General features: G+C 42.6%; 1 protein-coding gene across 1 annotated transcript in view; it reads left to right on the forward strand.

The window, feature by feature from the left end:
- TNFRSF21 (TNF receptor superfamily member 21) overlaps nt 1–10,848 on the forward strand; it is a 59,791-nt gene extending 48,943 nt beyond the window's left edge. The window contains exons 5-6 of the mRNA XM_050950762.1: nt 6,805–7,027; nt 9,595–10,848. Of these exons, the coding sequence (XP_050806719.1) occupies nt 6,805–7,027; nt 9,595–9,824 (453 nt within the window). The 3' untranslated portion in view covers nt 9,825–10,848. The remainder of the gene's footprint in view (nt 1–6,804; nt 7,028–9,594) is intronic.
- Nucleotides 10,849–12,765: the final 1,917 nt, after the last annotated feature.

The following is a 12,765-nucleotide window of genomic DNA, read 5'->3' on the forward strand; positions in this document are numbered from 1 at the left end:
TTCAGGTCATCTCCTCCATAGCTGTGAAATCTTTAATGCAAGGAAGTAGGAAAACAGCAACCCCATCCTAAATGTAAATCCTTCATCTCTTATGCAGTGAAATCTGGGCTGTCACCTGACCCAATGACCATAAAGTCTCAGTCTCTCTAAGATTTTCTCCGTTGACTACAGCCAGCTGCTAAATTGGCCAGAAAAATAGCAGTTCCGTTAGTTGTGTGTGTTAGGCAAGAAAACTGCCGCTTAACCAAAATACAGGTAGCTGCTGCTCTGTTGGCATTAGGCAATTAGCCAGTATAATGCACTATTTAATTAAAACTTACCATCAGGCTTCTTTTTAATCGTCAGGTCCAAACACTTACGTTCTCTCATCATAGTTTAATAACAAAAACAATGCAAGTGCTGTTCTGGTTCCAGTGAGGCAGATTCGTCTGTTAGTGCTTGTTCATGAGCTGCATATAAATTTTAAACACATTATGCTGTCTGAAGGTCTCTGTAAGGTGAAGAGATAGCGGAGAGTCTTGATGCGTTCCTTGAAGCGCCCACACCTAGACTCACGCCGAGGGAATGCAGAGAGTGCCACACGTGTCTTTTTTACAGGAAAAAATCCAAACAGCTATTGTGTCAAAACATGTTCCTTGCCTGTTCCCTTCCATGAGGGGGCTGCAAATGCACATTGGAGTTCACTTGAGTCCTCAGACATCCCAGTATGAATTGCAGCTTTGTACAAGTGTGAATTGAATTTAGCTGAGCACAGTGTTTTGCTTAACTTTCAGAGCCCTCCATTTTTATGAAGTAAGGTATTCAATGAGTCATATGGCCCTGGCTGTAATAGAATAACCATTGATATAAGAGACCGTGGCAGTTGGCTGGCAGAAAACTGAAAGGTTCATTGCATGAGGCGGACCTGATAATCTTTTCAGCTAGAGTTAAGAACCCTGAAGTAGTTGCTTTTCTTGCACTCGTCAGGTGAATTTCTGTCCCACCATGTGCTTCTAAAAGCTACTCCTAAATTTTAAGGAATAATCCAAAGGGGCGATGCAAAGCTAAAATGAGTAGAAGTCCAGCACCGTTGGCTAAATTCCTTGCCTAGCAAATCTAAGTCTTCTGTAACTCTGGAGATGCTGGTGATGTGCCAATATGATAAATTCTGGGATATTGTTAATAAACCAACAAGATCTGGCAGCCATCATGAATGGGAAAGAATTGACAATTTCATCTGGATATTGCCCACAACTTGCATAATGGTACAGGTAGATGGGAGGGGTGGGGCAGGGATATTCAAGTACAGGCCTCTGTTCCTCCTCTGGTTTTACAGTTCAGTTTAGAGGTGTTTCAGACATAGGTCTTTCTTCCATCTGTATTTATGGTCACTGAACTTCAGATGCTGCTGGCTGAATCGCTCAGGTACCATGATGAGTGCTCTAGAAGGGGCTATAAATGGATGAGCGTAAGTACATTCATATTGTTCACAGATGTTAATACATAAAGATCAGTTAGGCTGGCTGATAAGTTATTGTGAAGACTATCCAATACTGCAGTGTAATAAAGCCAGTGCAAACATTTTCAGCCAAATAAAGAACCAGCTGTAAAAATATAGGCTGTAGGGATGCTGTCAGCAGATAGTCATTGGCTGAAGGTCATTTAAGAAGGCTCTCACAGCTGCCTTTAGGCAACAAGTCCTGTATATTTCAACAGGCCATTTTAAGTGCCTTCTAGGGCATTTTAAAAAATTGTTGCCTCTGTTCCCAGATAGGAACTGATCCCATCATGTCTAGGACAGCGAGTTTGAAGTTGTCTGTTTTGCCTTGGTGCCAGTTCTCATTGCCACGTTACATTTAGGGACTGAACAGACATAGTGGGTGGTGCAGTCACTGAAGTCCTTGGAGCTTGGAAGTTAGAGAGCCTGAAATAGCAGAAAAGTGAGAGTTTTGTGCAATACAAATTTCTAGCTGCAGTAACTGAGGAAAACATGGTGCAATTTAATCATGTTTCGTTGCAGAGGGTTACTGATTCGTCAAGGCAGTTAATTGGTTTCAGTATGGAAAAACAAATGTGTAACTGCTTGGTGATGTAACTGTGCACGTCAGGGGTAGTGAATGCCTCTCTTATTAGACATGTATCAAAGGGGTAGCCGTGTTAGTCTGGATCTGTAAAAAGCGACAAAGAGTCCTGTGGCAACTTATAGACTAACAGACGTATTGGAGCATGAGCTTTCATGGGTGAATACCCACTTCGTCAGACACATAACGTGGGTATTCACCCACGAAAGCTCATGCTCCAATACGTCTGTTAGTCTATAAGGTGCCACAGGACTCTTTGTTGCTTGTTGTTAGACATGGTGATACCCAATGCAGGGAGATTGCTCTTGTTTGCCTCTTCTGCACTTTACAGACAATATTTGCTTCTCTCATGTTACTGCAATGAGTAATGTAAGGCTCCCCTGTAGAATGGTAAAAGGAAATGAAAATACCAAGGACTTCCACAGTGCCTTCTGTCTAAGCATCCATAAACTCTAACTGATTGTAAGGTGAGTAGGTTGTATTGTCCCCCTTTCTTTCCACAAATGGGGTAGCCCAGACATAGAAACTGTCTTGGCCAGGGTTGCGCAGGAAGCCTGGGCAGTGCTGGGAATAGAATCTAGATCTCCAGAATTCCAGACCAGTGTCTTACCCAGAAGATGAGTTATGATCAGCTGGACACAGATTCTAGTAGAGTCTTCAGTCTCCAAGGAACGCATGGTACTGGATAAACTGAGTACGGGAATTTTTTCCAGCTTCTGAAACATAGCTACTCGTGGGGCAGTACTCTGCTGGATACAATGCTATGACCCCAGCTTAGGTCAGGAAGTGGACAGCACCTTTCTAGACTAGTGCTTTAAAAATAAGACTTGCAAGCAGGTTCATCAGTTAGTCAGTCTATTAAGTTTTCCAATGCAGTGTTTTATTCTCCTTCTAAACACTGTCACTTCACTCTGCTTTCTTTCCCTCATCGTTTAAACATTAACACATGTTCCAGAAACCTGTTTACTTTGCCTAATAAGCTAACAGTGTGTTCAGAACAGGCCAGGCTCTGAGGATTTTTACCTTTATAGAAAAACACCCTTTTTGGAATGCTTTAGCAACTGGTTATGATTTATTTGGTATTTACTTAATGCCTCCTAACACTACTGTAACTATTCAACATCTCTGATCCTTTCGGTCTTGTCTTGTCTTGTCTTGTCTTGTCTTGTCTTGTCTCTTTGTGCCCAGGGCCGGTGCAAGGATGTTTCGCACCCTAGGCAAAACTTCCACCTTGCGCCCCCGCCCTCCCTCCCCCCCCCCCCCGCGTCCCTGCCCTGAGGCACCCCCTGCAACAGCTCCCCGGTTCTGCCCTGAGGCAGCTCCCCACCCTCCTCTCTGAGGCACCCCCTCTCCCCAGCTCGCCCCCGCTCCATGCATGAGCACCCCGAGCATGCCATCGCTGCTTCACTTCTCCCGCCTCCCAGGCTTGCGGTGCCAATCAGCTTAGGTACTGCAAGCCTGGGAGGCAGGAGAATTGAAGAGGCCACGGCGTGCTCGGGGAGGAGGTGGGGCAGGGGTGAGCTGGGGCAGGGAGTTCCCTTGCGTGCCGCCCCTCCCACCTTACTTGCTGCAGGCGGTCCTCCCCACACTCCCCTGCCCCAGTTCCCTCTGCCTACATGCTGGCAGCGACCAGGGCAGCTGAAGATCTGGCCGCCGCAGTCGCTGCTGAAGAAAACTGCGCCCCCCAAATGCCAGGGCCCTAGGCTACCGCCTAGGTTGCCTAAATGGTTGCACTGACCCTGTTCTTACCCCTTGTTCTTCAGACATCTCTTGTGGGTAAAAATAGGCTTGCACCTGAGTGTTGATCAGGTAAATCGAACGTGTACCGTTTTAGAAGTTAGCTCCGGTGTCAAATTATTTTTAAAGGTAAAATATCCTGTAGGATGCTGTGTTGGAAGCATTCAGGTTTACTACACTGATTCTCACTGGTGGTCTTTTCTCAGTTAAGAACAATAATCTAACTCTTGTGAACAAATAGTGCAGAATCATGCAGGGCATTTTAATGGCAATTATAAAAGCCTTCTTTTAAAAAAACAAAACCAACCACCACTGTAAATATATTATAAAACATGTTGAAGTAGAACAATCCTCTCTTTCCTGCTGAAAGACGTCCTTTTATTACAGGATTACAAGTTAATTTCCTGAATTGATGGAAGTGAGGTGGGCGGCCAGTGGACATTTTGTAGGCGGTACATTCTTTGCACATGCAGAATGTAGAATTACATTAATGTGATTCACAGTATGAAAGATCAGTGCAAAGTTCCTGAGAACCACACTGTGTACACAAATACCTCTTTGTCCGTTAGGTGCATAAGACATTTGTATGAATGTGAGGGAGTGACTGCAGGTGTCATGTGTCTTAGGGGGTCAGGCTGCAGAGCTAATACCAGAAACATCATTTTACCACTTCCAGCATATGCAGAGGGCTGACTGGAGCAAACTTCTTATTTAATACAACACCTAAAAGGCCTAGCAGAACTAGGCTGCATTAAACAATCTGCATGAGCTCACAGCATGCAAAAATTGTTACGTACTTACTTAGTATACTAGAGAGTAGGGTTCCGGTATGTCTATGAAATGCTATTGGGCTAGCAATGCTAAGAAGTTACATTAATAGGCGTCTAAATCTCTATATTTTGAGCCTTTATTATTCTAGTGGAATAGTTAAACGGACTTCATTGCTTGTGTATCTAGCTAGTCCATGGAATGTAAATTGCCTTGCATGCGGTATTATGCTCCTTATTCTCTATCAGTGCACACAAGTTAAATAAAACTGGCTTCATCTGGAAATTGGTCTTTCTGCTACCAAGTGAAATGAGTAAGGATATGGGATTTGAGACAGACAGAACTGAATGTTAACAGTCCTAGAATATTCTCAATAGTGCTGTTGCCTAAATCGCTCTCTCAATACCTATAGCTTAAGATAAAAGAAAATGGGATAAAGGAAAATGTTGATAAATTGGAGAGTGTACAAAAAAGCTACAAAAATGATTTGAGGACTCCATAAAATGCTTTACGGTGCGATGTAAGGCGCTCACTATATTTAGCTTATGAAAAAGATTGAGAGGTGATTTGATTAGTATATAAGTATCTTTACAGGGAGAAAATACTGGTTACTCAAGGCCTCTTTTTAATCTGGCAGAGAATGGCATAACAAGAACTGATGGCTGGAAGCAGACATTCAAATTAAAAATAAGCACAGTTAGGCTGATTAAGCATTGGAATGACCTGCGCAGGGAAGTGGTGGCTTCTCCATAGGCTGATGTCTTCGGACCAAGACTGGGTGTCTTTCTGGAAGATACGCCTTATCCAAATACAAGTTATTGTGCTCAGTAAGAGAGAACTGGGTGGAATTTTAATGGTCTGTGCTCTAGATGACTTCAGACTATAGATAATTTAATGGTTCTTTCTGGCTTTAAGATCTCACAGAGGAATGAAAAGAACATGAAGATAATCTGTAGTGACTCACCTTTGAATATGTATATGGGTTACTAAATGGCCAGTATATTTGTAATTTCTTTTAACACAAGTACGGATCTCTCTTGGATACACACGTAAGTACACCAAATCCTGGTAACATTTTTCACCACATAAGAACTGCCACACCGAGTTAGACCGGTGATCCATCTAATCTTGTATCCTGTCTTCCGACAGTGGCTAAATTCAGGTGCTTCAGAGGGAATGAACAGAACAGGCCATCATCACATCATCCATCCTATCGCCCATTCCCAGCTTCTGGCAAACAGAGGCAAGGGACACCTAGGACATGGGATGGCATCTCTGACCCTCTTGGCTGATCGCCATTAATGGACCTATCCTCCATGAACTTGCATCATTGTGTTTTTTTATTTGTTTGTTCTTTCTTACCTCATAGTTTTGAGCTTCACAACTTCCCCTGGCAACGAGTTCCACGTTAACTGCATTTTGTGAAGAAGTAGTTCCTTTTGTTTGTTTTTAAACCTGCTGCTTATTAATTTCATTGGGTGACCCCTCGTTCTTGTGTTATGTAAAGGGGTAAATAACACTTCCTTACTCGCTTTTTCCACACCATCATTTTATAGACTTCTGTCAAGTACCCCATTAGTTGTCTCTTTTCCAAGCTGAAAAATCTCACTTTTTTTAATCTCTCCTCATACGGACGCTGTTCCATATCCCTAATCATTTTTGTTGCCCTTCTCTGTACCTTTTCCAGTTCTAATATATATTTTTGAAGATGAGGTGACCAGAACTGGATGTAGTATTTAAGGTCTGGGCACACCAGGGGTTTATTTAGTGGTAGTAGTAGTAAGATATTATCTGTCTTATCTATCCCTTTCCTAATGGTTCCTAACATTGTTAGCTTTTTTGACTACTGCTGCATATTGAGTGGATGTTTTCAGAGAACTATCCACAATGACTCCAAGATCTATCTTGAGTGATAACAGCTAATTTAGACCCCATCATTTCAAGCTCTCCACTCTGTTGGGACAGCAGGTTTGTAGGGAGAGAAATTTCTTTGAGAACAGGACATTCACATTAAGCACTTTCAGTTTTCCTTGGGGAGAAGTTGATCAGAATATTGTGAACTCTGTTAAAAGGTGGCGCTATTAAGTATTTACTCTTAATTTCACTGAGAAGGGGCTACAGTCTACCTAAAGTTGCAATATTAATGTGCTGGCCGCTGTCCCTGTTTGGTAAGTTGAGATGTGGATTACTTTGCTTTAGGTTTTGCGTAACAAATCATAATCAACTTTTGTCCTCACAGCTAGAACCTGACAAACTGACCCTTCCTGTGAGTCCCAGCCCACTCAGTCCTATTGCCAACTTGAATCCAAAACCACCTGATGCCACCATCCTCGCTGTGGAACCATCTCCTTGCGAGAAAAACAAAGGCTTCTTCGTCGACGAATCGGAACCTCTTCTGCGCTGTGATTCTGCTTCCAGTGGCTCCTCTCCACTCAGCCGAACAGGCTCTTTTATTACCAAAGGTAGCCAAGTCAGCACACTAGTCCGCAAGTTTAAATGTGTTTTCAGAACAATATAAAAGGCTGTCATGGTATAATTGCCCACTCTGAACCTTAGCGTCCAAAAGATGGGGTACCAGCATGAATTCCTCTAAGCTTAACTACCAGCTTAGAACCTGTAGTGCTGCCACCAACCAGGAATTCCAGTGCCTGGTACACTCTGGTCCCCCCAAGACCTTGCCCGGGGACCCCCAAGACCCAGACCCCTCTGGATCTTACCACAAGGAAAATAAACCCTTTCGCTCACCATTGCCTCTCCCAGACTTCCCCTCCCTGGGTTACCCTGGAAGATCACTGTGATTCAAACTCCTTGAATCTTAAACAGAGAGGAAAATGCACCGTCCCCCCTCCTTCTCTATGTCCCTCCCAGATTCTCCCCTAGAGAGACAGTAAACCTAACACAGAGAAATTAACCTTTCTCTCCCCCTTCCCTCCTTTCTCCCCACCAATTCCCTGGTGAATCCAGACCCAGTCCCCTGGGGTCTCACCAGAAAAAAAACAATCAATCAGGTTCTTAAACAAGAAAAGCTTTTAATTAAAGAGAGAAAAAACAGTAAAAATTATCTTTGTAAATTTAAGATGGAATATGTTACAGGGTCTTTCAGCTATGGACACTGGGAATACCCTCCCAGCCTAAGTATACAAGTACAAATTAAAATCCTTTCAGCAAAATACACATTTGAACTCCTCCCAGCCAAATACACATTTGCAAATAAAGAAAACAAACATAAGCCTAACTCGCCTTATCTACCTAGTACTCACTATTCTGAACATATAAGAGCCTGTATCAGAGAGATTGGAGAGAAACCTGGTTGCACGTCCGGTCCCTCTGAGTCCCCAGACTGAACAACAACCAAACACTAACAGCACACACACAAACTTCCCTCCCTCAAGATTTGAAAGTATCTTGTCCCCTGATTGGTCCTCTGGTCAGGTGACAGCCAGGCTCACTGGACTTGTTAACCCTTTACAGGCAAAAGAGAGATGAAGTACTTCTGTTCTATTAACTCTTACTTATCTGTTTATGACAAAGGCGGAAAGTGCTAACGTCTGACCGTAGGAGGGGAGACTGCTTCTCTGCTGCATCCAATAAAACTAGGTAGCCAGGATATGTAGAGAAGAAATTAGTGAGTTATTGGGAGTACATTGTCACTAGAATAAACACAATTTGAATATCAATTGGAGAGACTATTATGAGTTGACAGTATAGGCACTTGATATGAGGATTCAAGTACCAGATACCTTTGTTGTAGATTTGGTATAAAGACCTGAGTAGAAGGACAAAGTACTTTAAAGCAGGGTTTCTCCAACTTTTTTGTACTAGTGACCACTTTCACACAGCAAGTCTGAGTGCGATTTTCCCCCCCTCATACATTAAAAACACTTTTTTTAAAATATATTTAACACAATTATAAATGCTGGAGGCAAATCAGGGTTTGGAGTGGAGGCTAACAGCTCGCAACCCCCATGTAATAACCATGCAACCCCCTGAGGGGTCCCGACCCCCAGTTTGAGAACCCCTGCTTTAAAGGGACACTCAAACCTAAAAATCACTCTTCTGTTAAATTTTGTCTAAGATTTCTATACAAACATCTAAGATCTCTGATTGGAGGTTGCCTTTTAGTGTCTTCATGGCTCCTGATCATATTCTCATTAAAGGAAATGGATAAATTCCCTCTGATGCTATTTGATGTTGCATTGGGTCCAGCATTACAGTTGATTTGACTGTATTCCCTGGATATTCAGTCAATGAATTTCCTTCCCTTTGTAAAGGTTTTTCACACATGGGGGAGAGAGATTTTTAAATGGGGAAAACATGGCTATAAAACCACAAGAATTGCCAGGATTGTGCCTGAATTTATTTTAAATTTGCTGTCTTCAAAACAGACTAGGTTTCAACACAGTGATTTCCCTTGGACTTTTATTCCCACGGCATTTGCCTCTTTCCTAGTCAGTATTGGGAGATCTGATATCTGAAAGATCCCAAGGAAGGGAGACTTTCTTGCTTGAGCCTCTTCCTGGTTGCATGAATTCCAGGTTGTAATTTTTCCTTTTTTTTTCCCCCTCTTTTTCTATGGGGGAAAAAAAAATCCTTTAAGGTCACTTGTAATTTGATGCATGACTCATTGGAACCTACCCAAAGTCATCTACAGTTGAGTACACAAAGTAATCTGACCCATTAAAATGAATGCAACCAACAGAATGCAACACTCTCTGGCTTTTGTCCTCTCTTCTTTCCCGGTGATTTTCAATATTTGTAATTCAGCCCTAGCAAATATGCTGTAGGGAACAATGCTGCTGTGGCAGAGGTTTGGATTGGGTGACTCAATAGGCTTTCTCCGTCTCTAGTTTCTATGACTAATACCCACCCATGTTTTTCATGTTCTTCACAAGTTGTGACCTGCTCCCTAGAGTTAGGGAACGGGGAGGGAGGTCTCCAAGGTGTGAATTTATTTTTAGTTGTCTCCTCTCTGGGAGAATGCTTCTCCACAAATGATGCCTTAACCATCAATCCCTCCTTCCCTTCACAGAAAAGAAAGACACAGTGTTGCGTCAGGTGCGGTTGGACCCTTGTGACCTGCAGCCCATCTTTGACGACATGCTTCACATCCTAACTCCTGAGGAGCTCCATGTGATTGAAGAGATTCCACAGGCAGAGGATAAGCTGGACAGGCTATTTGAAATTGCTGGAGTCAAGAGCCAGGAAGCCAGCCAAATACTGCTGGACTCTGTCTATAGTCACCTTCCCGATCTATTGTAGACATTGGCCACCGCACGCTCTGAATCTTGCTAGTACGAGCTTGGCACTCATTAAAGACAAGTGACAATATGCAGGCTGGTTTTTTGTAGAATACATGGCCAGTATTTTCTTCAAGGTCTCTCTCTCATTTCTGGAAGGGGCGGTTTGCAGACATTGCCCCTTTCATGCTTAACTTTCTTGCAGAATTAAAATCTTTGTTCCCTATGTCCCCTTCTGAATTATTTTTTCTGTTTTCATTCCAGTCAATCATTTTATGCACTTTAAAACAAAGTTCATTAACGAAAGACCATAAATCTGGTGTAACTTACACATTGAATCTGGAATAGTTCTTAACTCATTTTAGTTTTTGTCATATCTGTCTTCTTCCAAAGTAGCTTTCCTCTTCATAAACCTTTCTTTCCCCTTGTCCCCTCTTCTCTTTGGTTGTAAGTGGGAAAACATGAGAACTGAGTTTTGTCTGTTACTCTCTAATGCGACTAGCTTTTATTTTTTTCTTGAGCTGACTTTTTTAAAAAAATGTACTATTGTATAGTTCATATTCCTTGCTGAGATTTTACTAGCACAGTTATTTATTGTATGGTTTTCACCTGGACAATGCATAAAATGCTTGATTACTTGTGCTCCTTTAAGCTAAAGCGGAAATGTTTTAAAGAAAATAAATGGCTTAATTCCTCCAGCCTTCAAGACTATAACAAAGTCACTTGGCCTGCAGCTGAATGTACCACACGCAACAAGGAGTATTTTGCCTTGCAACTTAGGAGATCAGCAGGCCCCATATAGGTCATCTCAGTCAGCACTGGTGCTGAACTGTGGAAGGTGAGGGAGAGCCCTGGCGGTGACACTCTCCTTGTGATCATAAGACTTCCAGAGCTATGCTTTTACAGTTGTCTCTTGTTTGTTTGGGGTTTTTTTATACAGATGTTGGCTAATAAGTAAGGTTCCAGAGACCTTGCCTGGTCTTAGCAGTCTCTTAAATCACACTTCACTTTTTATTTAAAAAAAAAAAAAAAGCAAAAACTAGAAACGCTGTATTGTAAGAATGGTCTGATTTATATTTGCAAGTGTTATGCTCCCATAATGAACAGTCTGTAATATGCTCAGTTTGAAGAACTATAATATGAGGATGGCATTTGCTACCTTGGGATGGGTGAGGTTGAGGGGAGGGGAGGTTCTGACATGGAAAAATTGCCTTCCAGTGTACTAATTTATTAATAAATACTAGATGTTTGTTACTTGACGTGCTTCTGTGTTAACTTCTGTGATGCTTCACTGTGTGGGTTGGATGTCTCCTAATCACTGCTATAAATAAGATGATTGGACTATGTTTCAGTAAGCTCTAGTTTTGATCTGGGGCGTTTGAATTAGTTCTAAGAATGTAGCCTGGTTTGAAGTTCTGCATACGTGGTCTAGGCATAATGAGTGATTGTCTTAAGTGAAACTGTTGCATTAAATTCATACCCAAGAATGCTCACACTTTCTCTTCATTTGTGTTGATGGTTTTGGATATGCAGACTGCCACAAATGTGAGGCATGGTGCCTTGTGCCAGAAAACCGCACTTTCCTCTTGAGCAAGAACCTAGCCAAGATGATCTAGGCCACCACGTTATGTTGCTGCACCTCTGTTTACCTGAGACTCAACGTAACTTGCCACCACTAGAAGGCTGAGTCTGGTGCAGCACACGTAGTAAACGACAAAGGCAGAGGTGAACACATCTGACCTTGGTGAAATGTAGCATCCTCTTTGTTCCCAGCACATTTGCAGGAGACTTCTCACTGTGTTACCCCTCAATTGTGGGAGGCATCTGTTTATTTTTCATGTTGGCTTCTGGCTAGTAGGTGGCTACATTTTTCAAAGGCTGAATCAAGCCATGTTAAGGAACTCTAGTATATGGACCCCCTGGTAGGTAGGGGTGTATTAGGAGAACCCAGGGTTCAGTTGGAGACACACTTAGTAGATCTTAATTATAGCACCATTTTACTTTATCACCTAAATTAGGTGCTCAGTATATACATGGAGTACTTTGAAAGCAGACTATCTGAGGACTTTCCCACAGTAAGATGAATGCTGGAAAACTGGGCATCTTTCCTTTCCAGTGGTATAAACCTCCCTATTTTTCTAACCTGACGAACCATAGGCCTGTCCAAAGTGCTGATCTGGTTATTTCCCAGCTCGACCAGTATAGGATCTCTGGGGAAATGGAACAAAGAGGAAACCCTTTTTTAGGCAGCCTTTTAAAAGTAGCTTAGAGCTGATCGAAGACTTGGATGGGTCAGTGGCCAGCGTAGACTTGTGGTAGGCAGTGTTCAATTTATCACACCATAGTGCGTGTGGGAGCTTCTGACTAAAACATCCCCAACTTTGTAGAGACAGTCTCAAGCAATTGGGTAGAACTGATTCGTTCATGACCTGGAGGCACACAGACCCCAAAATCCATATAAATGACACTGCCTGGCTGGAACTCTGTCATTTTATGGGGTACAGCTGATTCTGGGGCCTGTAAGTCAAGTACAGATATTTGGACATCAAAGGAGATGGGAAAGAAATCTGCTCACTGTTTCACTTAGAAATTTCACTACCCTGTATGGTCAAAGCTGTGGTTAAACCAGTGAAGCTTAGACAAAACTGAAATAGCAAAACAGCTGTCCGAAAACTGCTGCTGACAAGGAGAGCTTTGTGGCTTACCCCTCCCCGTTGATCTGCATCTGTACAAATTGAACAGGGTGGTTTTTACCAGAACAGAGGTGTGCATTTCAAATTGTGTTCCTTCCCTTTCACCCTTCAATCTTGAATTGCGTTACCTTAGTTGCCCAGTCTCTGTTGCATTTGAGATAGCACCAGGCCTGTACAGTGTAGTTATTCCTGTTGTGCCTACACATTTTGCCACTATTTTTCCTATTTAAAGTAACAGCCCAGGCGACAGCTTGTCAGTCTGCATGTACT

Source organism: Gopherus flavomarginatus, chromosome 4 (assembly GCF_025201925.1).
Source record: "Gopherus flavomarginatus isolate rGopFla2 chromosome 4, rGopFla2.mat.asm, whole genome shotgun sequence".
NCBI classification, from domain to species: domain Eukaryota; kingdom Metazoa; phylum Chordata; order Testudines; family Testudinidae; genus Gopherus; species Gopherus flavomarginatus.